Source organism: Macadamia integrifolia, unplaced genomic scaffold (assembly GCF_013358625.1).
Source record: "Macadamia integrifolia cultivar HAES 741 unplaced genomic scaffold, SCU_Mint_v3 scaffold1321, whole genome shotgun sequence".
In the NCBI taxonomy this organism is placed as follows: domain Eukaryota; kingdom Viridiplantae; phylum Streptophyta; class Magnoliopsida; order Proteales; family Proteaceae; genus Macadamia; species Macadamia integrifolia.
In genome coordinates this window covers 56,169-80,900 of record NW_024868159.1, presented here as the reverse complement: position 1 = coordinate 80,900, position 24,732 = coordinate 56,169, and the positions used below count along the sequence as shown (strand labels likewise).

The window sequence follows — 24,732 nt, the reverse complement described above, 5'->3', positions numbered from 1 at the left end:
GATGAGAATGGAGAAGACTTGGAAGATCTGTTTAAGATACTAGCTAAGTTACTCCAACTCTGCAATGGAAGAAATTTAACAACAACTTTGGTGGTTCACTTGTCAAGATTAGACAGAGCACCACCAATGATCTTCTTCCAAAGATGGGGAGATATACAAAATATTATTAACAATCAAAGGAGAAATATATAACTACATCAAAGGCTAACATTTCATGTATTTTAATGATGAAGTCCTTCTTAACCTTCAAGAGAGGGTCACACTGAATAAAAAAATCGGGGATAGAACAATCAGGTAAAGAAGTTATCCATGGATCAATTCAGAACAAAAATATTCATTCCATTCCCAACTTTATGAATCACCAATTTCTTAAAGTAGGTAAAACAAGTGAAATGCTATTCTAACTTGGGATTTAGTTCTTGGTATCGGTATCGGTATTGATCTCAACTAATACTGATACAATACTGATTCAGGATTGGTTGCATTGGTCCATTTCTGTCAATATTACCCCTATTTTTCATAAAAAATTATGTTTTTTTTTTTTAATGATTTTACCCTTGATACCGATATGATACCCAATCCTAGATCGACCAAGTATTAGGATCGGTCTTAGCCGAAATTCTTACCATTGAAATACTTAGCTCTTAGGGTATGCACCCCAGAGGCAGAACTCAACCGTGAGAAGTCTCCAACCTAACTTAAGGAGGAGAGCCTTATTTGTGGGTCTCCGAGTCACGAAGTCCTATGCCACCATTAGATTTAGGGATGCAATTTTTTTTTCAAGCAATAAAGATGAACTTCCTTACCATTACAAGGGTCACCATTCTAAAATTTAAAATAAATAAAATCAAGAGAATGACATACCTTTTTTTTGGAAAAGAGCTTCATTTATCACATTATGCTTAGTTGAGATGATTCAGTGTCTTTAAAGGCAGCTGATAGTTGTGAATTAAAATTTTCCTGTGGATTACTCCCAACCATTTGTTGTTCCTCATCCTATAAAATGAAGCAAATGGTAGGTCGACTAGGCTCCATGGCCCCATACCATGTCACCTAAGAGGTTTCTTTTCAAGATTAGAAGGATCTATGCAAAAAGTTTCTTTTCAATATTAGAAGGATCTATACATTTTGCATGTACTGGCGCATCTGTCATGCTAAACCAATAAAAGCAAAAAGAGTGCCTCACAATTCATATGCGAGAGCCCTCATGATGAGAGAGAGAGAGAGAGAGGGAGAGAGATACTAAATCCCTCAAGACAACTTAAACCCAAGCCATAAATCCCTCTCCCTAGCTCCATTATGTAGTCTGAAACTTGGGGAAGACCCTGTGCAGCCCAAACAATCCGCTCACCAAAACTTCCACCCTCTCCCCAAATCATCCATCCTTGCAACTCCCTCACCCTTTTGCCTTTCTCTCCTCCCAATCCCCCATTAGTTCCTCCAACTCTTCCCTTGTTTCTTCATAAACCACCTTATCACATCACCACCTCACTAGCCCATCACCAATAGCCCCAGTCCAGTAGCACCCCAACCAATCACTTGTAACCCCGGTCCATCACTTGTATTCTCAGTCAATTACCACCCCAGCCTGTCACCACTCTAGCTGGTCCCCCGCCAGCAGTGACCCCAAGCTATCGTCACTTTCTCAGTCAATTACCAACAAGGCACGTGCAATTCCTCAGCCAACTTTCTCAGTCAATCACCAACAACTTGTAACCAAGGTTCTAAAACTTTAGGAATGCTCATGAAATCGGTTAAGGCCGGTATTGTTTTAATACCATTTTGAAACAGTCTAGATTGATCATATCGGATATATTTACCTTTAATTTAAAAAAAAAAAAATTCAGTTTTTATTAAGATTTTAACTTGAACCATACATATTGAATGGAATCAAAAAGATCAAGATCGAGAATCAGGCAAAGCCGATATCATTCCAATCTGGCCGATATGGATCGTTCCGTTTCACTTTTTTAGAACCATGCTTGTAACCCATTTTCGCTACGGTGGAGGCAAAGATAAGAGAGGGAATCAACATCCTCTACAACGAGTTGTGAGATGCGGTGAACATTGAATGACTGAAAACATCTGAAAACGCATCCAAAGGAATTTTCAATCATCCAATACTCACTATACCAATGTAACTGTTGCAGACGATTTTCGCACAGAGAGGAGAATCAGGGGATGTAGACAAATGGATTTGTAAAAATCTCAAAAAAAAAAAAAAGTATTTAGCGGAAGATTTGTAATACCCATGTCCGAGATAATTTTGTTAAAAGCGAAAATTAAATGGGTATAATTATGTAATTTTCCTAATAATCAATGTCACGTCAAGAAGAATTCCATGTCCCACAATTTATAATATAATCCAAATGTCTCGAAGATACAAATAATTGCCGGTCACATTGTGTCTTCCTGGTGCTCCTACCCCCATGCGAGTAAGAGTGGTAGTTGAGTATTCTCCCACGTGACCAACGACAAGCTAGCTCTACCTTCCTCAGAAATCAAAACTCCTATAAAGTCCTTTCCCTCATTCCTCACACCATAGTGGACTAGTGACCTCACACTTATCCTACAAGCCTAGCTAGCTCTGCGACAATGGTGCTTGACATGGTTCTACTCCGTGAGCTCTTCGCAGCTACGATCCTTTTCTTCATCACCCGCTACTTTATCCGCCGCATCATCTTCAAGCCCCGCCGCCTCCCTCCAGGCCCAAAAGGCTGGCCGGTCATCGGTGCTCTGCCGCTGCTCGGCAAGATGCCTCACGTAGCTTTATTTGACTTAGCCAAGAAGTATGGCCCCGTCATGTACCTCAAGATGGGCACATGTGGCATGGTCGTAGCGTCAACGCCGGATGCTGCTCGTGCCTTCCTCAAGACACTTGATCTCAACTTCTCCAACCGCCCGCCCAACGCCGGAGCCACCCACTTGGCCTATGACGCTCAGGATATGGTGTTTGCCGACTATGGGCCTCGGTGGAAGTTGCTTCGTAAGCTGAGCAACCTCCACATGCTCGGCGGCAAAGCACTGGAAGAGTGGTCCATCGTGCGTGCCGCCGAGCTTGGTCACATGATACGGGCCATGTGCGAGTCGACTCGCCGTGGTGATACCGTTGTAATACCCGATATGTTGACTTATGCAATGGCTAATATGATTGGGCAGATCATACTGAGTCGCCGAGTTTTTGCCACAAAGGGAGATGAGTCGAACGAGTTCAAGGAAATGGTGGTGGAGCTCATGACCACGGCTGGGCTGTTCAATATAGGTGATTTTATTCCATCAATTGCTTGGATGGACTTGCAAGGAATTGAAGGAGGGATGAAGAGGCTGCACAAGAAATGGGATCATCTCATTGCAAGGATGATTAAGGAGCACCAAGCATCTGCTCATGAGCGGAAAGGAAAGCCCGATTTTCTCGATGTGATCTTCGCGAATCGGGAAAACTCAGAAGGAGAGAGACTCTCCGATGTCAACATCAAGGCCCTTCTCTTGGTATGTCATTTTTTAATCCTTCTAATTCATCTTTTAAACTAATGTTTTAAAATTTAATGCACCATTGAGTCGTGATCTCACATCTCATGGATGGATTGCCATGTGAAGAGATCATCACATGATAAGATGATCCAAATTCAATATTATCTCTCTTTATCTCTCTTCGAGTAAGAGAGTAATAATGAACCTGCATCTTCTATTAAGTAATTTTTGCTATTCACAGAAATCACAAATGTTACTTAGAATTCATTACCTAATGTGAGAAAGTCATAAATTAATTAAATGGGGATGCATCTATGCACCGACAACACCATAAATAGGTGGTACAAGATATAAAAATATTTTCACGGCTCAAAAGCAATGAAAGTATGTGGAGGTAAGCATTTTGGTGGTGGTGGTGGGGGTGGGGGTGGGGGTGGGCGGGGGGCGGGGGGGGCATTATCCTTCTACCTAATGGTCAAAATGTTTGAATAATCTTAATTTTATCATATCATAATTTTTTTTTTTTGTAATGAAGACTTAATTAATTATGATCCATCAACATCAAGGTCAGTTTTCCTTGAGCAAACTTCACTTGTTAAATGTCAATGGGGTAGGGATGAGTGGCATATTTTTTTGTGTTTTTTTGGTAAAGAGTGGCATGCTCATAAACCCATATGTGGGTTACTCAGATGGTGAAGGTGAATTGAAGATTGTATGGATAGACGTATGGTCTCAGGTTTGATTCTCATCTATGCATCTGTAATTTAAGTGAAGACCATGGCGATAAGTTGCTGCCTTAGTCTCACCAAGGATTAGTCAAGGTGGGCACTTAATAGTGATCTTAAATATGTGCTTATGCAGCAGCGTAGCACTTCATGTGTTTATCTCTCTTTCTTATCTTTCTTTCTTCCAAACAAGGGGTAGATATGCTTTTTCACGTGAAAGGAGAGATAGACACTGAAGCACACTTTCCGACATAATTTTTTTTTATTATATGATATATCTTTTCTATACCAAAAATAAAGAAAACAAAACACCATTGATTAAAAAATGGGGATTGATTTAGTATTTAATATAGGAGATCTAGAGTTAATCTTACTCCTTTACTGTAAAAAGTCGATAATACCCCCACCCAAGGCACCCATACCTAGTGGTGTAGAAATTCCTAGATTCTTTGCCTTGGGTGAAGGGAAACTGCCCCCATTATTATATACAAGGCATATTCTTGTATGATTAAAAGATTAAGAAAAATAGTACACTTTGCAATGTGGGGACATGATAAAAGACTTTTTTAAAAATCAAGTGGATTCACCAAATCGGCTCAGTCCTGAGTTAGATTCACCGAGTTCTAAAATATTTCTTGATTTCTTCTACTGCTACAGAACCTCTTCTCAGCTGGAACAGATACATCTTCAAGCATAATTGAGTGGGCACTAGCAGAGATGATGAAGAACCCATCAATCTTCCGAAAAGCCCATGCAGAAATGGATGAAGTGATCGGCCGGAACCGCCGTCTCGAAGAATCCGACATCCCAAAGCTTCCATATCTCCAAGCCATCTGCAAAGAGACCTTCAGGAAACACCCATCAACACCATTGAACCTCCCTCGAGTCGCCACTGAAGCTTGTGAAGTGAATGGCTACTACATTCCTAAGAACACAAGGCTGAGTATTAACATATGGGGAATTGGGAGAGACCCAAATGTGTGGGAGAACCCAATTGAGTTTACACCAGAGAGGTTCTTGAGTGGAAGGAATGCTAAGATTGATCCTCGTGGGAATGATTTTGAATTGATTCCATTTGGAGCTGGTAGAAGGATCTGTGCAGGAACTAGAATGGGAATTGTTTTGGTGGAGTATATATTGGGAACACTTGTTCATTCTTTTGAATGGAACATTCCAGCTGGGACTGACCTGAACATGGATGAAGCATTTGGGTTGGCTTTGCAGAAGGCTGTGCCATTGGCAGCTATGGTGACTCCTAGGTTGGCACCTAATGCTTACTTAGCTTGATGGGTTTGGATTGGTGATTGAGTATTAGGGTTGCAGTTCTGAAGCTTTCCTTTCTACTGTGTTTCTGTTTTTCTAATGTTCCTCTCTTTCTTTTCTTTTTTAAACTTTAAATAAGAGATTAATTAGATACTTTTAAAGAGGGAAAGAAAAAAAGGAGTCAGAAACTCTCTCTCTTTACCCCTAGTTCACATAATTATTTTCTCCATTCCTAAAGAGGGTTCACCCACCATCCTAGGGTGTTAATGATCTTTTGTTTTTATCACCATCAGTTGGTGACGGGAAATTTGGTCCTAATTATTTCAAGAGAAAAAATTCTACCAATGTGATGTAGGCAATAGCTCCTAGGAATTTTAAACTTGTTTCCCAACCTCATGTTGTACGGGATCCTCTTCACGTACATTCATCTGGGTATATATATATATATATATATATATTGTGTAGATCCAACATATATCTCATTATAAACCCCTTCACACTTGTTACTCCTTTTTCTTCTTTGTATGTCCCCTCTCTCCAAAACCCCAACCCCACTCATCTGGATACTTGATATATATACTGTGAAAGATCCAACATATATCTCCTTATAAAAACCTTCACATTTATTACACATTTTTCTTATCTGTATAACCCCCCCCCCCCCCATAGAAAACTCCATCCCCAACCGCAACCCCAACCCCAACCCCTCACCCCAAAACAGAGGCTTCACTCTTCTCCAGGATTAAGGCAGCCATCACAGGTCAGGACGGGTGGGACGGTGGTAGGGGTAATAGCAGATTCATAAAGAGATAAGGGTTTGAGGTTGGTGAGGTTTTTGAAGCAAAAGATGAAATTGTCGCCATAGGTGGTGACAAGTGGAGGTAACACTTCCCCACTTTTGTCATGTGGAAGGTTATAGTCATTGGAATGGGAGTGACCAAATATCAAATTACATATATACCGTAGGTTGCAAACAATTTGTCAAAGAGAGTTAAGAGGTTAAAATAATGTCAGGATACATGTTCTAAATATATCTACAAAAGTGTCATTCAGATCATTTAAAATATAAATAAAATAAAAATGAATAAATTGTCAGTAATATACGTTTGCTCGCTTTTTTTTTCTCTTTCAAAACTCTCTCCCATCTCTTTGATAATGTAGGTTTCCTATTTATAAATTGTGAAGTATTTTCTGTCGTATATTCATTAACTTGGTGTAGTGTATAGATTCATCCTCATAAATAAATAAGGGAAAATATTTTTTTAAACGGTATTGCACGGGTCCTTAAAATAATAGAGATTAGTTAAATTTTCTCTCGCTTCTATATACATATACAATATGATCAAGGAAAATAAATATAATAAAATTAATAAATCCCTCCTCCCCCTCTTTCTCTTCCTTTTTAAGTATAAATAATGAAATAAATAAAAAATAGGATAGAAATTCTTGAATGACCGACCTGATAAGCTTACCAAGCTGCCAAAATATTTGCCATGTGGCCTGTATACAGGATGTGGCCCAAATTTTATAGATAAGTAGACTCAAAAGTTCCCTACTTGCATGTAACATTTCAGCCAAGTTTGCCAAGTAATAAATTTGACATTTGAACATTTAGGATTATGGAATAGTGTATAGCGGTCGAAATGACGTAGGTGTGCATAGACACAAATGGGATGCATGTAATAGGATTTACACTTGTTAAAAAAAAATGTTTTATATTAGAAGGGCCAAAAATGAAAGCTATGAATTTTTTTTCCCACCAACCTTGATTACAACAAGATTTTCCCTTTAATAAATGAATTAGAGGATTTTCTTGTTTTTAGCATATACTACTTAAGGTACAAAATTGTTAGATCATAGATTATGCAAGTGAAATAGTCAGATTCATGTTATTTATTTATTTATTTCTCCTTCTTTTTTTTCATTTTTTGTTATTGATTTTACTAGGTTATGGATGTAAATGTCATATGTTAATAAAACATTTTCATTATTTGTTAGAAGTGATGGCCTCTGGGTGTGACACAGTTGAAAGTTTGGGTGCTAGATTTTATTTTGACATTAACAAATCTTCGAATCCACAAAGTTAAGAAAACCCTAATTCAAACGAGGAAGAAGAGCAATAAATGAGTTTATTAAAAAATTTCCAGTTAACCCTAATGAATTCCCTAAACGAATTTTATATAGCTAGGCCATTTAACAAAGAAGGAAAACAAATTTAGGAAATAACAATATGTGCCTAAAACTTCGAAAGCCCAAAACATCCCTTAAACATGCGAAACTGATCTCAAAATTAATGGTCCAATAAGGTTTAGGGTCGTAGAGTATTGGTTGTCATTTTGATATTGGGGTTATGACTTCCGTAATTCCACCTATGTCAAAAGTTATGAGCTACAAAAGTAACTCATGTAAAATCAGTATTTTCCGTTTGATCAAGGGACTTTTACCTGTCCAGACAATCCAAAAATTTTTCTTGGGATTTTCTCTACATCGGCTTAGAAATGAATACCATGGAATTTCTTCACAAGTTTACCAAGGAGAAGTAAAGAATACCCTATATCGCTGGGTGGAAAAACACCAAATTGTTGAGTAGGGTTCTTTCCCCATTAAATTAAATATATTAAAAAAAAAATCTTTATTGGGCTCTTATCTCCCTACCCAACTCCTCACATGATCAAACAAAAATCTATCAACTTTAGTAAATAAACTTGGGCCGATAATGGTGAGAGTGTGAATGTAATGTGTGTATGGGATCGGGATCCTCTCATGAGTGATGATTGCTAAGTCTTGCCCATAATTATGTGAGTAATCGATATATGTTTAACCGGTGATCCAACGACTCTCGATGAGGTGTCATTATTTTGATCTTTAGAAGCACAGTCATTGGATTACTGCTTGAACACATATCGATTGCCCAAATAATCATAGACTAATCTGGGTAATCACTGCTTAAGAGAGAGTCAGATTCGTGTGTGTGTGCGTGAGAAAGAGAGAAATTAGTTGAAAGTTAGGTTGAGATTAATTTCTTGCGGACTTGAATGTTAGAAATATATGCAATTTGATATATCCTGTCATAGCAAAGCCAAAAAAAGTAGGTCAAAACTCCAAGGGTTATCAAAACCTAGTTAATAGCTTTGGGTCCCACTGAGAGTATCATCACATCACGCCAACAGATGAACAGAATCACTTCACCTAACTCACTCCCGTATCTACCTGCTGTTGAACCCGTGCGCGGAACAGTTACTCTTTTGTTGGGGGAAAATATGCATGCCTATCTACCTACATCTCCTAAATGAAGATAGATCTCTGTCCTATCTGGATCATGGTCTCAAGGATCGGTATTAGTATTGGTATCAGATTGCCTGAATTGTGCAATTTATATTGGAACTGACTGAGGTTGATATTGGTATTAGGACGATTCGATATAAGTGGTTCAGTACGGATCATGGATTTAGTTTTCGGTATTATCTCTGATGATATCAATACGATATTGAACCAGATTGAATCGATATGTATCAATTATTTTTACTCTTATTTTTTGAAAAAAAATATATATTTCTATATTATTTTACCCTTAAAATGATGTGGGTAATCACCAGTATGATTGATACAATACTAATACTTGAAATAATGGTATGGATTTATAAAAAAAAAAAAAATAGTAGTACTGACCAAGGGTAAAATAAAAATTCTGTAGTTGTACGGATTTAGGGAATTATTTTATTGATTCAAAAAGAAAAATTTTTAAATATTTTTAATAATTTAAGAAAAAAATGTAAAAGGGTTTAGACTGTAGTACCTACTTGTCTAAGGAACCTCTCCCTTATTATTATATAAAAAATATTCCTAAAAATATTAAGATGACAATTTTTTGTCTGAGAACAAAGGGTGCGCTAGCATCTCATGCTCTTTGTCTCTTCCTCTGGGCAATTAAGCCATTTCATGTCTAGATGAGAGACAGAGTAAAAGCTGGTGGTCCACCTCCACTCTTGGACAAATGAAAATATAAAATTGTCCCTTATTATTATTATTATTTATATATTATATTTTTTTTATCTAATGAATCCATTTGATTAAAATTTAATAGATGGATAATGGTTGATGGACCCAACTTTTGAGGAAAGAAAATTGAGTGCCGATCACATGGCAGCTGCCAGCTATGGACTTCTCAAGCATTGCTTTTTCTTTCTTAAGGTATAGATGGCCTACCAGTAGCATTATGCAACCTCCTTTACCCAAAAGGAAGAACGTCCGTACCACATCCCTGGTCCAAAATGAAATCATTCAGGCAGATTTTTAAATTTGTTCATTTTTCTGGCAGAAATTAGGCAGATTTGGAGGCTTAAATTCTTATATTGTCTATCTTCCCTTCCCTTCCCTTCCCTTCCCTTTCCTTTCCTTTCCTTTCCTTTTTCTTTTGTACTTGGGGTAGGCTGGTATTTTTTTTTTTTTTTTTTTCCAGCTTATTGAGGGCGTTCAACAGGGTTCTGTTCCACAACTTCTTTCCCTAGGCGGACCGAAGCTGTAACTATTAGGCTATCCTAGGTACCATGGTACTGTTTTACTCTTTTTATACTTTGACTTGTGGCTTGTGTGGGTTTTAAAACCCAGAATCAGGTTTGGGATCAGTGTTGGTCAATTTTCTTCCGAATCAACTTAGACCAGCTTGAGTTAAACAAAATCGATCATTTAGCTTGGGTCAGGATCAGCCAAGGAACCTTCCCCTCCCTCCCTCCCTCCCTCCCTCTTGGGTTTTAGAAAACAAGAATTAGTCTCTATTGATTCCAAGTCATATCAGTTTAGAATCGATCTCAAAAACCCTAGAATCGACCATTTGATATGAAAATCCTGATTTTTTTTTTTTTTAAATATCCTCTTATTCAAGGGAATCTTGGCATGTGTAATTTGATTCAAAATGGCAAAAATCGGAATCAGACTTAGATGATTCAGGAGCAAATTGTTCCATTCTTTACTCAATTCACTAGTTTTTTAAACCATGCTTCCTAGTGTGAGTTGCGGCCTACAAAACTCAACTCCCCTCCCTTCCCTCTGCCCCCACCACTATACAACCCCAACCCCCAAAGATGAATTTGGTTCCTCTCCATCCGGCTGTACCCTCCAATCCCATCTCACACCATCCATGGGGTTGGAGGGTACAACCCGATGAAGAGGGATCCGGACTCCCCAGAGATGCTAAAAATTGGATGCTGGAAAGAGCTCCCCGTATTTCACCCTTCTGTGAATAGATAGTTTTTTTTATATCAGATGGATCACACAGCGGAGAGCATAGTTCATATGCAACCATCTCGGCAAAACAATCTACTCACAATAGTTCTTTGATGTGACCTGATCATTTTATAAATGGGAACTACAACGAGCATTGCCAGGACACAGAACAATTCACTTAAAATTTTCCTCATGATCCCCTTGGTCTCATACTCCCTGGCAGAGGGATCATTCAGCTGGACGTAACACAACATCTGTGGCAACCATGGTTTGAAAACTCAGTATCAGAAATAAGTTCGGTCAAAACTGACACTGATCCCCATCGCCCTTAAGCGGACAAAAATACCCTTGATTTTATGTTTAAAATCACATTTTTTTACCACTTTACCCCTCCTTATCCATACCAATCCATTTATATAATATCGATAAAAATTCAGATCAATCAAGACCAATACAAATCCGATCCAGCCGATTCAACCGATTTCATTCAATTCCTCAAACCATGGCGGCAACTATATCATGTTGCCCTCAAGGGTTTACGGATTCTATGTACTAGTTGTACACCTTTGGGTTTCGATGAATTGAATTGCACTTCAGGGCTTTGAACCGGCCCCCTTCCCTGTGACCCCACAATTGCAGCAGCCCCTCTACTTTTCTCCACCTCCTCCTCTTCTCTGGCTAACCATGTTTTATCTCCCCTGTCCCCCCCCCCCCCCCCCACTGTGTTATCCATATCAATCCACCAATAATTTTGACCAAGAATCATGATCAATCAAGGTCAATATCAATCAAATCCAATCAATCCGGCCAACAGAAACAAAACCATGAAACCTAAAATAGGGCAGATTCAAGGTCCAACAGGTCTCGCACATCTGCTTTCTTTCATCGGTACTTTGAAGTGATTAGAGAAGACATGTAGGCAAAAACTTTGGATGGGTAACCACCGATTCAGAGCCTCATTTGTTTTTTTCAACGGTTAATGATTTTCAATAAGAATAAAGAGCAACCAAATGTTCGAAGCTCCTGTTATGGTAGGGTTTGAGAGGGACAAGTATACGCAATCTTACCTCGTACTACACAAAGAAGCTGTTTCCAAATTTTTAATAATTTCTAAATCCATTTTCCGTGATAAGTGTTAATGTTAAATCGAGTTAGTGGTACCTACCCTCCCACATCTGTTCATCCCCACTCCCTGTTCATCTCCATTTTTATTTATTTATTATTATTTTAACTTTCAAAACTGGAAAAGTAAAAACCTTTAACTTGACTCAAAAAAACACAAAAAAAAAAACAAAAAACAAAAAACAAAAACAAAAACAAAAAAAAACACAAAAAAAAAACAAAAAAACAAAAAAAAAGACAAAACCCTAATCTCAGACTCTGGATAAGACACCTAGGGTGCAACCCTTGCCAGAAATATTAGGTCCCACTAATAAGGTTTTTGCTTATTAGCCCTCAGCCTTAAATGTCATGTATAAACTTCTTGAAGAGCTGCATGTGGTCATGTTCCAAAGCAATCAACAGTGATAAGCTCCCATCATTCATACAGCTCGGCAGTATATATGCCATACCATCAAGAGTCATCTCAGTGGGCCCCACAAAAATAGGTCGGCCCCACCCAAAATCTGCATCACATGTAGGCATCCTAGCCCAGCTTATGATCCTTATATTTGGGCACCTAAAAAAGTGGGTCCCATGCATGAGAGCCACCTGATTAAGATGCAACTCTAAGAAATCAAGAGCTGATCTCAGATACTCCTCATCCATCCTCACCATCGTTTCATGGATCCTCCCTACAGCATATTCCAACTGCTCAGATTGGAGGTTACCTGAAACCGCAATTGGTGTAGCTGAGAAGACGGCATTGCCAAAATAATCTGGTGGTATTGGAGGGCGGCTAAGTCTCGACCGTCCATTGGTGGAGATGTACATTTTGGTCTCTTGGTCATCAGGAAGTCCACGTGCCCTACATGCAGAGCGCCATGTGTGTCCCGCAAGTACCTCAAATGTGGAGTAGTAGGTAGTAGTATCAGCAATGCCCTCTTTGGCCTTGGCCTTCAAGGTATGGAGTTGATCACGAGAGAAGTTGAAGATAGCTGCTGACGTGGTGGTGGTGGTTATTGTGTTTGGGACTGATTGGGAATTTGCTGTATCTTTTAGGGTTGGAGGGGGTTGGAATTCGATGTGCTGGAATGCTGGCATAGGTGGATCTCGTCCACGTAGGTTGGTTTGATCGATGAAATGTTGGGTGGCTGGATTAATGCCACGTGCCATATCGGACCATGCATTAATGAACCGGAAACCTGAGGACCCGTCTGCCACGGAATGCTGGATCCCAACCCCAAGAGAGACTCCACCACACTTGAAGCGAGTAACCTATTTTTTTTAAATAAAATAAATCAATAAATGCTCAGTCAATTTGGCCCGGCCAACCCAAGCCCGCCCTAAGCCTGAACAAGGCTCAGGGAGGGCATGGCTTATCAACCTGTAAGGTGGGCCTGGGCTGAGATTTTGAGGCTTGTGGCTGCACCGGGCCAAAATTGGTCTGGCTTAAGTCTTGGCCTGAGCCCAACCCAACCCAACCCAACCCGGAATATGAATAAACTATAAATATATACAGCACTCAGTTTTTTAGGTAGACGTTCCCCATCCCCTCTTAAAGACAAAAGAAAAAAGCTTATTAAAGGGTATTTTTAAAAAAGTCTGGATCCTCTGCGGTGAGTGGTGAACGACAGTAAGCATCCAACCGCTGGGAGGACCCTGAAATGCACCCAACCGTTGAATGCTCACTGCCGCTCACAACTCACCATAGAGGATTTTTTTGCTTTAAAACCATACCTGCAAGACAACAAGAGGGAATGAAGAAATGTCACTTGTGTAGTCAACAGTTGGAGCAAGCTGCCTGAAATCTGATGATGAGGAAGGTACAAAGTCCCCGAGATCATCGATAAAAGAATCCGTTTCAGCCTCAACAAAAAGCACACCCTTGTCATTACAATCAATCACAATCTTCCCACTCTCATGATCCTTCTTCAATCTCCCAGCCAAGGGATAGAATGGCACAAGAACTTTACTTAATGCATCCTTAAGGATTGCAGCTTCAAAGAAGTTGTGAGAACTATTTGCCTTATAAAAGTACACTCTAGGGCCATGTGTTCTACGTGCTGCCTGGCCCAAGTTTGAGATCAGCAAGCTCATCCCTTTTGGTGTATCCTGTGCAGGGCACACCACGGTGGACTCCTTGACATTAACGATCATCTTTTCAGCTGCTCCAACAAAGCATCAATAAACATATGAAAAACTAGGGATTACAGGAGAGAACATGCTGCATGGTGATCATACATGGATAGCTGAAAACTACAATTATGCATGAACATACAAAGAAGGCATTTGATTGAATTTGAGTTTGAAATTTGACACGTGGCTAATTCAAACCTAGACCTCTCTATCCAAAGGTCAACATCGCCATATTATCCGGGCACAGCTCAAAATAGTGGATCATTATGTTAAACTTAACATAAATGGGCTGTGTAAACTAAATTTTCCCTTACTAAGGAAGGAATTATTTAGTATGGATTGTTTGTCAGATTACTAGATAGGCAAGGCTCAAGCATGGATATCAGGCCTAATTGAGTTATGGTTGAGTGTGCTCCCTTACGTTGAGAGGAAATGCCAAACTTAAATACTTTTTGGACTGCCGATCCCAAACCCGCATCAACGAGGGTTGGTGCATAGATAAGCAACTGAGGATTGTAAAAAATATACAGCCAACCCTTTAGCATTATTGGTGTACAGAAGGCTCAGCTGAATTGAATTGTATTTGGAGGCAAAACGGTTGTCATATTCAGAAAGCAAATAGGTAGTTTATAATGACTACATGGCAGCTTGCTTGGTATCCAAATGTAGGGCACAAGTAGGCTCATTCTTTCCCTCTCTCTATTGAATTTCAAAGCACTGGGATGCCATTATGACCTCCACACCCCCCCCCCCCCCAAAAAAAAAAAAAAAAAAAAGAATGTTTGAAGTATCATTCATATTGTTCCGAAAGTCCCATCCGAACGTCAAAACCCATGAGTTATGACATTGTCTCTTCATTGTGGGTGATGAAATTTTGGTCGATAACAAATAGCTAACCTCCATCGATCAGAAGGGGGGGAGGGTGTTGAATTTGCATTACTGTTTCACTTCCTAAAGGGGAAGAAAGGGAACCATTTATGATTCGGGCTTCACCAATAATGCTGTAACAGTATGATTAGACTCTGGGTTCATCAATATCTCCTAACCCTTAATGTTCATGGTTCTCTAAATACTCTTCTGAGAGTCGGATGGGATGGGTGAAGAGATTCTCTCTTCATTGGAATCTTTCATCTTGGGCTGTTCCCATTTTATTTTAAATTGTTTACAAAAGGCCTATATCATACTTATGCGATCATAAGAAAAGTGAATCACCAAAAGAAATTCAATTTGAAATGCCTCTTCAAATAGGAGAAAGAAACTTGGGTTGATATAAAATCATCAAGATTTCCTAGTGCAAAACATCACCAAGAAGCACAATTGATCGCTTTAACAAAGGAAAGAAGTTTGGTAAACTAGGAGGTGGGAATGAGTATGCAGAGGCAGAGGAAGAGGAGGAAGAAGAAAGATATAGAGAGATAGTTGTGTAATACGAAAAATAATAAAGGGAATAGGTAGGTCAAGGGCATAAGTTATGAAGGATTTTTTTTTTCTCCCTTGGGTAAGATTAAAGTCATGGAGCTTATATCATCAATTAGACTGAAAATTGACAATACTCAAGGTTGAAGCTTCACAGCCAGGAGTTTAGTGCTTGCACATAGAGAGGAAAGATTCCAATTCTATGGTGGATGCAGAAGATGTATATACCACTTATGACAGAGCCTAATTGTCTTATGGATAATGTTCTCTGTGGGGGAGCGCAGCCCTCCCCCACAGTCTATATCTCTCGTCCCCCATGTGAAATGACCTATATGGGCAGATGAAAGAGACAAGAGAAAATCCCCTTATGTTATTATGTGACAAGGTGAAAAGGTTCTTATCCAACAGTTCGAACCAGTGAGCCCTCCAAACAGTCACCAGCTTCTGAACGCAAGTTGTAACAAAAGGTCCAGTATGTATGAAAGTTTATTTCACCTAATTTCTGTATCCACCTACTGACCTACCACCATTCAGTTTGGTGAGAAGGAGTTGGTGGAATTCCATCAGCATCAAGCGCTTCCACTGAGATATACTGGTTTTCTCAGGAATTATAAGGGGTTCTATTCTTTCAGACACACACATGAGAAGATGGAGAATATGCTACCTGGGTTGCAGCTACTTGCTGACGACCAAAAGAAATTGAATAATTCACTTCCCCCTAGGGTTCACAAAAAAACTCTTAGGTTATAATATTTTCTAAACTGCTCTTCTAGATTCCATTTCTTTGGCTGCCACAGGGGTTGCAGGCTGCAGCAGCTAAATTTCATTTGGAGAATATACTGGTTTTTTCTCAGGAATTATAAGGGGTTCTAGTCTTTCAGACACAAACACGTGAGAAGAAGAAGAATTATACTGGTTTTCTCAGGAATTGTATGGGGTTTTAGTCTTTCAGACAGACACATGAAAAGATGAAAATGGTCACTAAATTTGTCAGATTTCTTCTATGGTTAGTAATCAAATTGTCTGCTCTGTTGGTGAGTCAGTTTTCTTGGTTTTATATCTCTTCTGTATCCATTACTTTTAAGCCTTGGGCAAGTTTTAGGGGTTTAAACCCTTAATTAAAACCCATCAAAATTCAAACCCATCTCAATTAATAAGTGTTTTTGAGTAATCATAATCTCAAATGATAATTTTCTTTTCCATTCAATATAAGAACCTACAACTTGCATTTCATGAAGGTAGTTAAGAGTAAATTGTTGATTGTTATTGAAGGCATGGAACCAATCCATGCCCTCTGTTATTCTTCTTGCTATGGAAAACTAGGGTAAATAAATTCAAAAACAAGTTGAAGGAGAAGGATTTAGACATACCTTTAAAATCTTCTTCTCTATCTGATCTTCCTCTTCCTCTTCCTCCAGTTACTTCAATAATCAAAGGCCTAGTAGATTTTCTTCCAAATGGTAATTAGTTCACCAGGAACCTTGTGGGGTCATGGTGGGATATTTCTCTGATAGATCAGATCCCCATCTCCTTTGAGCCCTGGATCTCAGACAGGAACCCCAAGGGGAGACGGTCCTCCACTGCTAGGAATGTGGACTCATGGAAGAGTTCAGATTGGAAATAGTTGCGCACCACCCCACAGCTACATGAACCCATTTTGAGATTTAGTTTCAGATTTGACTGCTTGCCTTGCTGCGATATTCCCATAGCGTTCTTGTAGCCATCATCTTCTTTATCGATGGATCTCTTAACCACCGAATTGATCTTTTTTTTTTTTGGCAAGAACTCTGTCAGAGAACGTAGCCTACGACAGCGCTCCTAGGATGTATCTATCCCTCCTCCCATGTGAAAAGACATTTCTAGTTTATGAGAGAGAGGGAGAGAGAGAGAGATATTGATGTAGGTCGCGCTTCCTAACAGAGAAACACTTCCTTAGTTGGTTCTTTCTGTGTTCTCTCCCTTACACCAAAGAGTAGGACTAAAATTCCATTGCGGAAAAAAAGCACTCCCTTGTCATGTGGCCCTACACTAGTGTGGGGGCCAATGAGGGGCAACTCTTGGATGCTTTCAAGTGTGCCAATGTGCATCCGCATGGCCAACGGTGTGTGTCCGAGGTAACATTTTTTATTCCAAAATATAATAATAAGGAACAAAAATCAGGTTTTCCAATCTCCTCAATTAATCAATAACGCACGGATCACATCGCTCCTATTTTTGTAGATGTTTAAGATCTCGTACCATTAACTATATTTCTGCTCAAGCCTACCACCGAAGTGGTCTTGTTTTCAGCTCATTTGGCTTACGTATCTATGAACAAGAAACAAAATGTCACCCTCTCTAACAACATATATGTACAAACTGTTTTATTTAATATTTAATTTCTTCTTTTTCTTATAAAAAAATAATAATAATAATTCACAGCCACACCTCTTTCTCCCTCCCCACCCGGCCCGTAGCAACACTCCCTCCTCTTCTCCAGCCCTATGAGATCCCCCCACCCACTCACTTCTCTCTCCCCACACTCATTTGTAAAAACATAGTATGTTTCCTCTTGGGCAAAAGGAATAAAATTGAGAATCGCCACCTAAAAAACAGGCAACCCTAAATTCCTTTTAATATTTGTTTGGATACCCGTGCATAAGAAAATTTGATTTGGCACACTATATTGTTGCTTGTATAGATGCACTTCTAATCCTTGGATAGAGAATCTAGTGTAATAAACACCAAACCATCAGACTAGTGGAAGGATACATAAGAGCATACTCAACGTAGTCTTTTTACACCCTGCATAATCCAAGTGTTTCATACTGGCAAGATTCTTTTTTCCCATTAATAAAAGATCCTAACCATTTTTCTTTATTTTCAAGAAGTATTATAGCAAGTAATTCAATCAATAAAAGGTTTTTGTTGAACTTCTAACCATAGCCTTTGCAGCTCTTTATTTCATGATCATTTTCTTATTTTGAGAAAAGAAAGAAACAATAATTTGGAAGAGCAGTACTGTTCTTCTCTGCTATAATGCTTTGTTGTTGAATCCTATGGCGGCCAAGCAGATGCTCTTAACTTTCCCCAGGAGGGTTGGAATGAAAGTACATTGGCTTCAGCTTCACAAGCTCAGATGCAAATGCAGAAATCAATGCTACTGTAGAAGAACATCCTAAGTCTGGATTGAAGAAGATAGGATCCAAGCATTGCCGGGCAACCACTGGTTGGTTTTAACCATGGATGGACCAGAGGTCTGTCCATAACTAATCCATATCATTTTGTTTTTTGTTTTCTAGCCTTCTAAATGATTGAACCTGCAATCTCAAACAGCTTATTGACAATCTTGATTCTACATGTCTTGAGATGTTTAACATGTTAAACATTGTTAAATTGACTTTCTCACTACATTGCCATTAATTTCTCCAATGAATTATACATTAAGAACTTAGATCATGCCAAACCTGAATCTTTACAATAATGTGAGTCTTAGATTACATTGCAGTTCAATCTTCGTTAGTTCTTCAGCATCTTTTTTGGTAGTGGCTATTTTTCTGGGTCCTGATTGTTACTCAATTTATGTAGCATTGCATAAGCTTGCACCATTTCATGTCAATTGCGATAGAATAGACCTATAACACAATCCATACACATTGAACAGAGGCAGAACTGATATTCCCTACCTTCTTTGATGCAAAACTAGTTATATGGCTCTCCATTCAGAATGTATCTTTTATTTATTTGATAAATAAAAAAATTCATTACCAAGGAAGAAGAGAGGGCAGGGAGAGAATATACAGCCCCTAAGGGCAAAGAATAGCAAAAACCATAAAAAAATATGCTACAACCTAAGAGAGGAGAGGGGAGGGGAGGGGAAATCAAAATAGAAGAAGATAAACCCCGCGAGGCTAGAAAGAGATTGTTCCTAGGGGAACTTACAACCGAAAAGGTAGGGATGAGGGAGAGCTTAGAAGAGTCTCAAAGTAGATGACATTCCAAATCCTGTTGAAAGACCAAGAATTGAAGGTCCATCTCAGAGGTTGTCCTTCCTTCTATTGTTTATTTCTTCTTGCTAAGAGTTATAGTTGCCAATGTCTTGTCCTGAGAGTGTCCCTCTTGTGAGTAGGCATCTCCTCTTCGGAAATAATGTCCAAGTAGAAGTTTTTTTTTTTTTTCATAGGATGTCCAAGTAGAAATTATTACTTGTGAAAAAGGAAACAAGTACATGATATGATTTAATTTTTTAAGACATGTTTTGCATTCGAGGTCCTGAGATTCAAAAACATAAAACCATCATATATGCATGATTATTTCAATTGTCAAAATTTTCTTTAACTTTTTTGGGGGTAGTAATTGTTGAGTTTAAAAAAAAAAAAAACCAATCCAATCCAATAAACCAGTGCTCGAATCTCTACCGCCACCTCCACCACAGAACAGAAGAAGTACTACCGTCAATATACATTCTATATGTGTTTCTGTTCTTTTTTGGTGGAAGAATTACCTTTTTCCAGTTTAAATCACAGCACCAAACAATGACTTTGGTCCAATGTGTGTCATACAGCCCTATCTAAAAGAACGTATGGTGATGGAGTTCAAGTTTCAGTGCTCAGGAAATTCTGGACTTCAGAGTCCTTCAAAATGTACATAGTTCAGTTGGACACCATTGATCTCACAAGCTACGCACTAATGATGTCTTTCAAAACAAGGACAGAATCATGTAGGGTATTGGTTTTTACATGGCATTCTTTCAGCAACCTCAAAAGTTAGTCCCTGCATCAACTTGACCTCACTGAACTCCATGGCATTCTAGTTTGTAAACTGAGATAATTTACTATCATGAACCACCCACTTAAAAGTTTTTCTATCTCCTCCAATGTCCTAATAGAGTGTGTATGATTTGGGTTTCAAAAGAATGGCCTTTTCTACCTTATATTTAAAAAAGGCCAGTATTTCTCTTGTTTAACATAAAAAAAGAGAAATTTACCAGAAAAAAAAAACATAAAAAAGAGAAACTATACATCATAGATTATTTCAGTTCTGTAGCTAACATGGCTTAAGATCACCTATCTAATGGATAATAAAGATCAGCCATAAACAATTCTAAACACTCCCCCACACCCCCCCCCCAAAAAAAAAAAAGGAAAAAAAAAGAGTGGTGGTAGAAATGAAGAAGGGACAACACTTTCTATATAATACTACTGTGTCTAGAAACTGGTGGAATTTTTTTTTTTCCCCTTTTGGGGGATATATAGAGACGGTGCATATTCGGATTTGACGTGAAAATACATGCACAACCTGTGTCTCATTCTACTGTTACTACTACCACTGATTGCATCAATTATTTGTCTAATGGCACTTGAACAGTCCAATAGGTGATGAGATAAACGAGGGTAGACTGGTGGCACATAAGAGAGAGAGGGTTCTACATGGAGGTTTTCTTCAATGAGTAGGTGAAGTCTCAACATGCCTTAGGTTTTCTGGTAGAAGAGAAAGAAAGCTTGCTGCTTTAACCATTGCCAGTGTAAACAGCAGAGATAAAATAAGGTGAAAACAAACTGTATCAGGGCTTAAAACTACTGTAATAGAATTAGGAAGTAGCAAATAGAAGAGAGAGCTTACCTAGAAATCCACCTAGGTTTGAAGGATGCCTAGGTTTGAAGGAATACTCTTTCAAGAAGTTTATTGCCACACAAAAGTAGCTCAGTGGCTAAAGGGAAATTTTACTTCATTCTATTCATACTAAAGTAACCAAGTGGGCTTCAATAAATAGAAAACCCAAATTCAGCCAGCAACGAGGCTTTGCTACACATCACAAAGACTGCACTAGAGAATGATGCAAAGAGACGAAAGATGGTCCGGTGGCAAAGAGATGATAGACAGGCAGGTTAAAATGATGCAAAGGCATCCGATAATACCTTAGTCATCCATAATAGTTGGGGAGATCACTTGGATAATGAAAAAAATTCCAAAAACAAAGCTCATTTGCACCCATATAATTCCAAAAATCATGCTCAACAGCCAATCATTTCATAAAAGTCTCCTTTGTCCTAGAATCTGTTATACCATTTCACACACTCCAACATCTATTCGACAATGAAAAGCAGAGAAGCTAATAAGACCCACAGAACCATTAAATGAGTATATAAATGAGGATTGGTAAGGTAGAAAATGGGGCTGGAAAAATAGTGTGTAAAAAAGAGCCATCAAGAAATGAAAGAAAAAAAAAAAGGCTGGCAAAAAACCACTGATATTTTGTGTACCTATATGATATCGATTGATGGCAGAGATCTGCCCAAATTTTTGCCTTCATCAACCCAGCTAAGAAGGCCATCGATTAGCACTAATTTGGATGACAACCAACAGCTTTCATGGGCCCCACAGCCAGCTCGTATTAGTGAAGAGTTTGGAGATAAACCAGTAAACAATTCGAGCCTTGCAGCAATATTCACTATGTTCTGGGAAAACTGGAAATTGTGTGGAGTATCTTTGGAAGATCACTTTCCAGGATTGAGCAGATACCAATTTGGGGGGGGGGGGGGGGGGATATTTTGTGATCAAGTGGGCCCATGATCAGCTAGTGAATACCAATTGTAGACTCAATTGCCAATATGTGGGGAACTCCTACAGCTGTTCTAATTAGATAGGTTTATATTGGGAGTTGTTTCTGTTTTGATTTTATTAAACTTATTTTTATTGGAGACTCTTTATTTTCCTTAATTCTTCTAGAGGTTACCAGAGTCTTCTATATATGTAAGGGCCTTGCTGCCTAAAAAGACGACATATTTGAAAATGAAAATATTGGCTTTATGCTGGAATGCTGAGTGATTCAGTAGCCCCGTGAGAGAGGACAGTGAGATGCCACTGCTGAGAGACCAAAATACGGTAAGAGGCCCGAGACTCAGAGAGACTGCCCTATCCTTCTTCCCTATGCCCTTCGACTTCTTCCCCCTTATCTCTATTTTCTGTTTTAATTTTCTGACTTGTTCCTTGAATCAAAAATAGATTGATCGTGTTTAAGATCCTGCATGGGATTAGGTCATTAGTGATCCAACCTCACATTACTATATGATTATAGAAACAGACCTCAAGTTATTAGCAGGTGAAGCAAAAAAAAGTGCTAGTTTGAGCACAAAAAGTGGCTACATTATATCATAGTGCAGCATTAGCAATCAAGTTCGATACATTAACTGATTAGTAACAAGCATCTGCCTGATGAGCAAAAGCTTTGCAACGGCCAAAACCACTGCTATGGCCATTACCACGACCATAACCCCAAGGGGCACTGCTGCCAGAGATGTTCAAGCCGTTACCACGGCCCTATAATGAGAAGTTGATGGAAGCATCTCAGCCGATGTATCTATGATTGCGCTGTGAGATTGAAGGAGGGACTTGTGACTCATGAGGAGACCATAGAGCTCAGTGTAGGAGATCAAAACAAATTGTGCCATCGTGGTAGGAACTAGCGACTGGTAATTAGACCAAAGAGAACGAAAAATATGTATATTGAAGTCTTCAGGGGGAAGGGGTTTCCCAATAGCCGTTAATTCATCAGAAATAGCCTTTGTGCGGTGAAGGACTAAGTGATGTTCTCATCAGGCTTGTGATTTAAGTTCTAAAGAGTGACATTGAGAGATAAAATGCACGTGGTGGAGAAAAAGCTGAGCGCGGCATGAAAAGCATCCCATATTTCTTTGCGGGTGCTTTGGTTGGCTGTCAAGGGAAGAGCTTCTTCTAAAAGGTTCATAATGGAAACATCTTGTTCATGCCAAGTCGCAGCTTGAGTCGGATCTTTAGGGCGCAGTTTATCACCAAGACATAGCCATAGAGACGTTGGCCTGTAAGGTATGGAATGATTTGTGTATCTCCCTATTTTCTCTCCTCAATAAGCCGGCCATGATTAATCAAGATTGCATTCGATCTCCTTGCCATGTTTGGCATGGATAGACTTCTTGTGTACCAAGTTCCTATCTGATTTCTTTCCTATATTATCTCCATATCACATGTTATAATATATTTAAGGGGCGCTTGGTCCAACGGTAAGGTACGAATGTTGCGACCTAATGGTCAAGCAGTCGAAACATCCTTTTGACATTCTCAGGGTAAGGCTGCGTAGTTCTCAACCCCCCAGACCTCGCACATGCAAGAGCCTCGTGCACCAGGTACACCATCGCAAGCTAATGCAAACTAATTACCAAATTTGGCTTGTTTTATTAGGAATAAGCCTAGGGTTGGGTTGTATATGTGTTGGGCCTTCAGTCCATGTGGTTTGGAGTGTCTTGGGCCATTTTTATGGGTCTAAAAAAGGGACTCTAAGATTGAGTACGGGATTATTAGTTAGTTTCCTTTTTTCATTCGTTTGCTTTTTAGTTGGGCTTTGATGGGGTTATGTAGTTTCTAATTTCACTACCTAATTAGTTTCTAATTTCAGTACCTGGTTAGTTTCTAATTTCTTATTTTCTAGTTTCTATTTTTAATTTTAGTAACTAGAGGTCTTGTGTTTATTTAGTTTCCTATTTCAGTTTTTGAAAACTAAAGTTAGTTTCTATTTCTTGTAATCCCCCCATCACTATTATAAATAAAGGAGAGCTCTCATTAGTAGAGCCACGATTTATGAATAAAAAGAAGAAGCTTACTGATATGTCTCTGTTGAGACTGCTGTGTGTTTGATCACAGTGGAAGGGAGTGGTGTTTGATCCATTCGACTCCTTGCGATGGGAAGCCCGAGAGGATCTACTACAAGTGTTTTCTCTCTTTTTCAAGGCTATTTACAAGGTTCTTTTATGGTTCTACAAGCTAGGTAACAGATCTGGTCTTTTCTTAATTTCTGGTTTTGGAACTCCCAGATTTCTTCTATTCGATCCTTCACTGATTAGACTACCCAACCACCTGATGAATCCCATCTTCTGGTTGAGTATGATACCTAATGAGAGGGGTCAACCTTAATTTGAGGTTCATCAGACAAGGGAATCAGCAGTTATGGGATTTCTCCCTATTCTGGCCAATCCTAATTTCTGCCCAAAATTGTGAATCGATCTGTTCTGGATGTGGCTGATTGGTTGCTGATAGTATTCCTCATTGATTTGACTTCATTAGTTGATGATTTCAGTCTTATATTCCCTGTTGTTTATTCGGTTACAGAATTGTTAATTTCTGAGATCGATTGTTTGATCTTTAAATTGTTATCAGTTTAGTTATTGTTCTGTTATTGGAATCATTGGGTGATCGATTGGTTGTTCTTCTGATTAAAAGATCCTGAAGATGAGACTTGGTTAGACCCCTATCCTAGTCCACATTACAAGTGATAATATCTATCAACACAGTATGTAATCTTTGTTGGGATTCTTTCCTTTACCAACAGATAGAGTTTCCATCTATGTGGGAAACTATACAAGGCTCCATGTGTAACGCCCCTAAA

General features: G+C 39.0%; 2 protein-coding genes across 2 annotated transcripts; one reads left to right on the top strand and one right to left on the bottom strand.

The window, feature by feature from the left end:
• Positions 1-2,534: 2,534 nt before the first annotated feature.
• On the top strand, positions 2,535-5,676 carry LOC122063430 (flavonoid 3',5'-hydroxylase 2-like). Its single transcript, XM_042627137.1, has 2 exons — positions 2,535-3,489; positions 4,854-5,676. The coding sequence occupies exons 1-2, from the start codon at positions 2,596-2,598 to the stop codon at positions 5,481-5,483; spliced, it is 1,524 nt and encodes a 507-aa protein (XP_042483071.1). The 5' UTR covers positions 2,535-2,595; the 3' UTR covers positions 5,484-5,676.
• A 6,425-nt stretch (positions 5,677-12,101) lies between these two features.
• Positions 12,102-18,396, bottom strand: LOC122063431 (shikimate O-hydroxycinnamoyltransferase-like). Its single transcript, XM_042627138.1, has 3 exons — positions 16,706-18,396; positions 13,521-13,948; positions 12,102-13,058 (listed from the first exon to the last, which is right to left on the bottom strand). The coding sequence occupies exons 2-3, from the start codon at positions 13,938-13,940 to the stop codon at positions 12,144-12,146; spliced, it is 1,335 nt and encodes a 444-aa protein (XP_042483072.1). The 5' UTR covers positions 13,941-13,948; positions 16,706-18,396; the 3' UTR covers positions 12,102-12,143.
• Between the last annotated feature and the right edge of the window lie 6,336 nt (positions 18,397-24,732).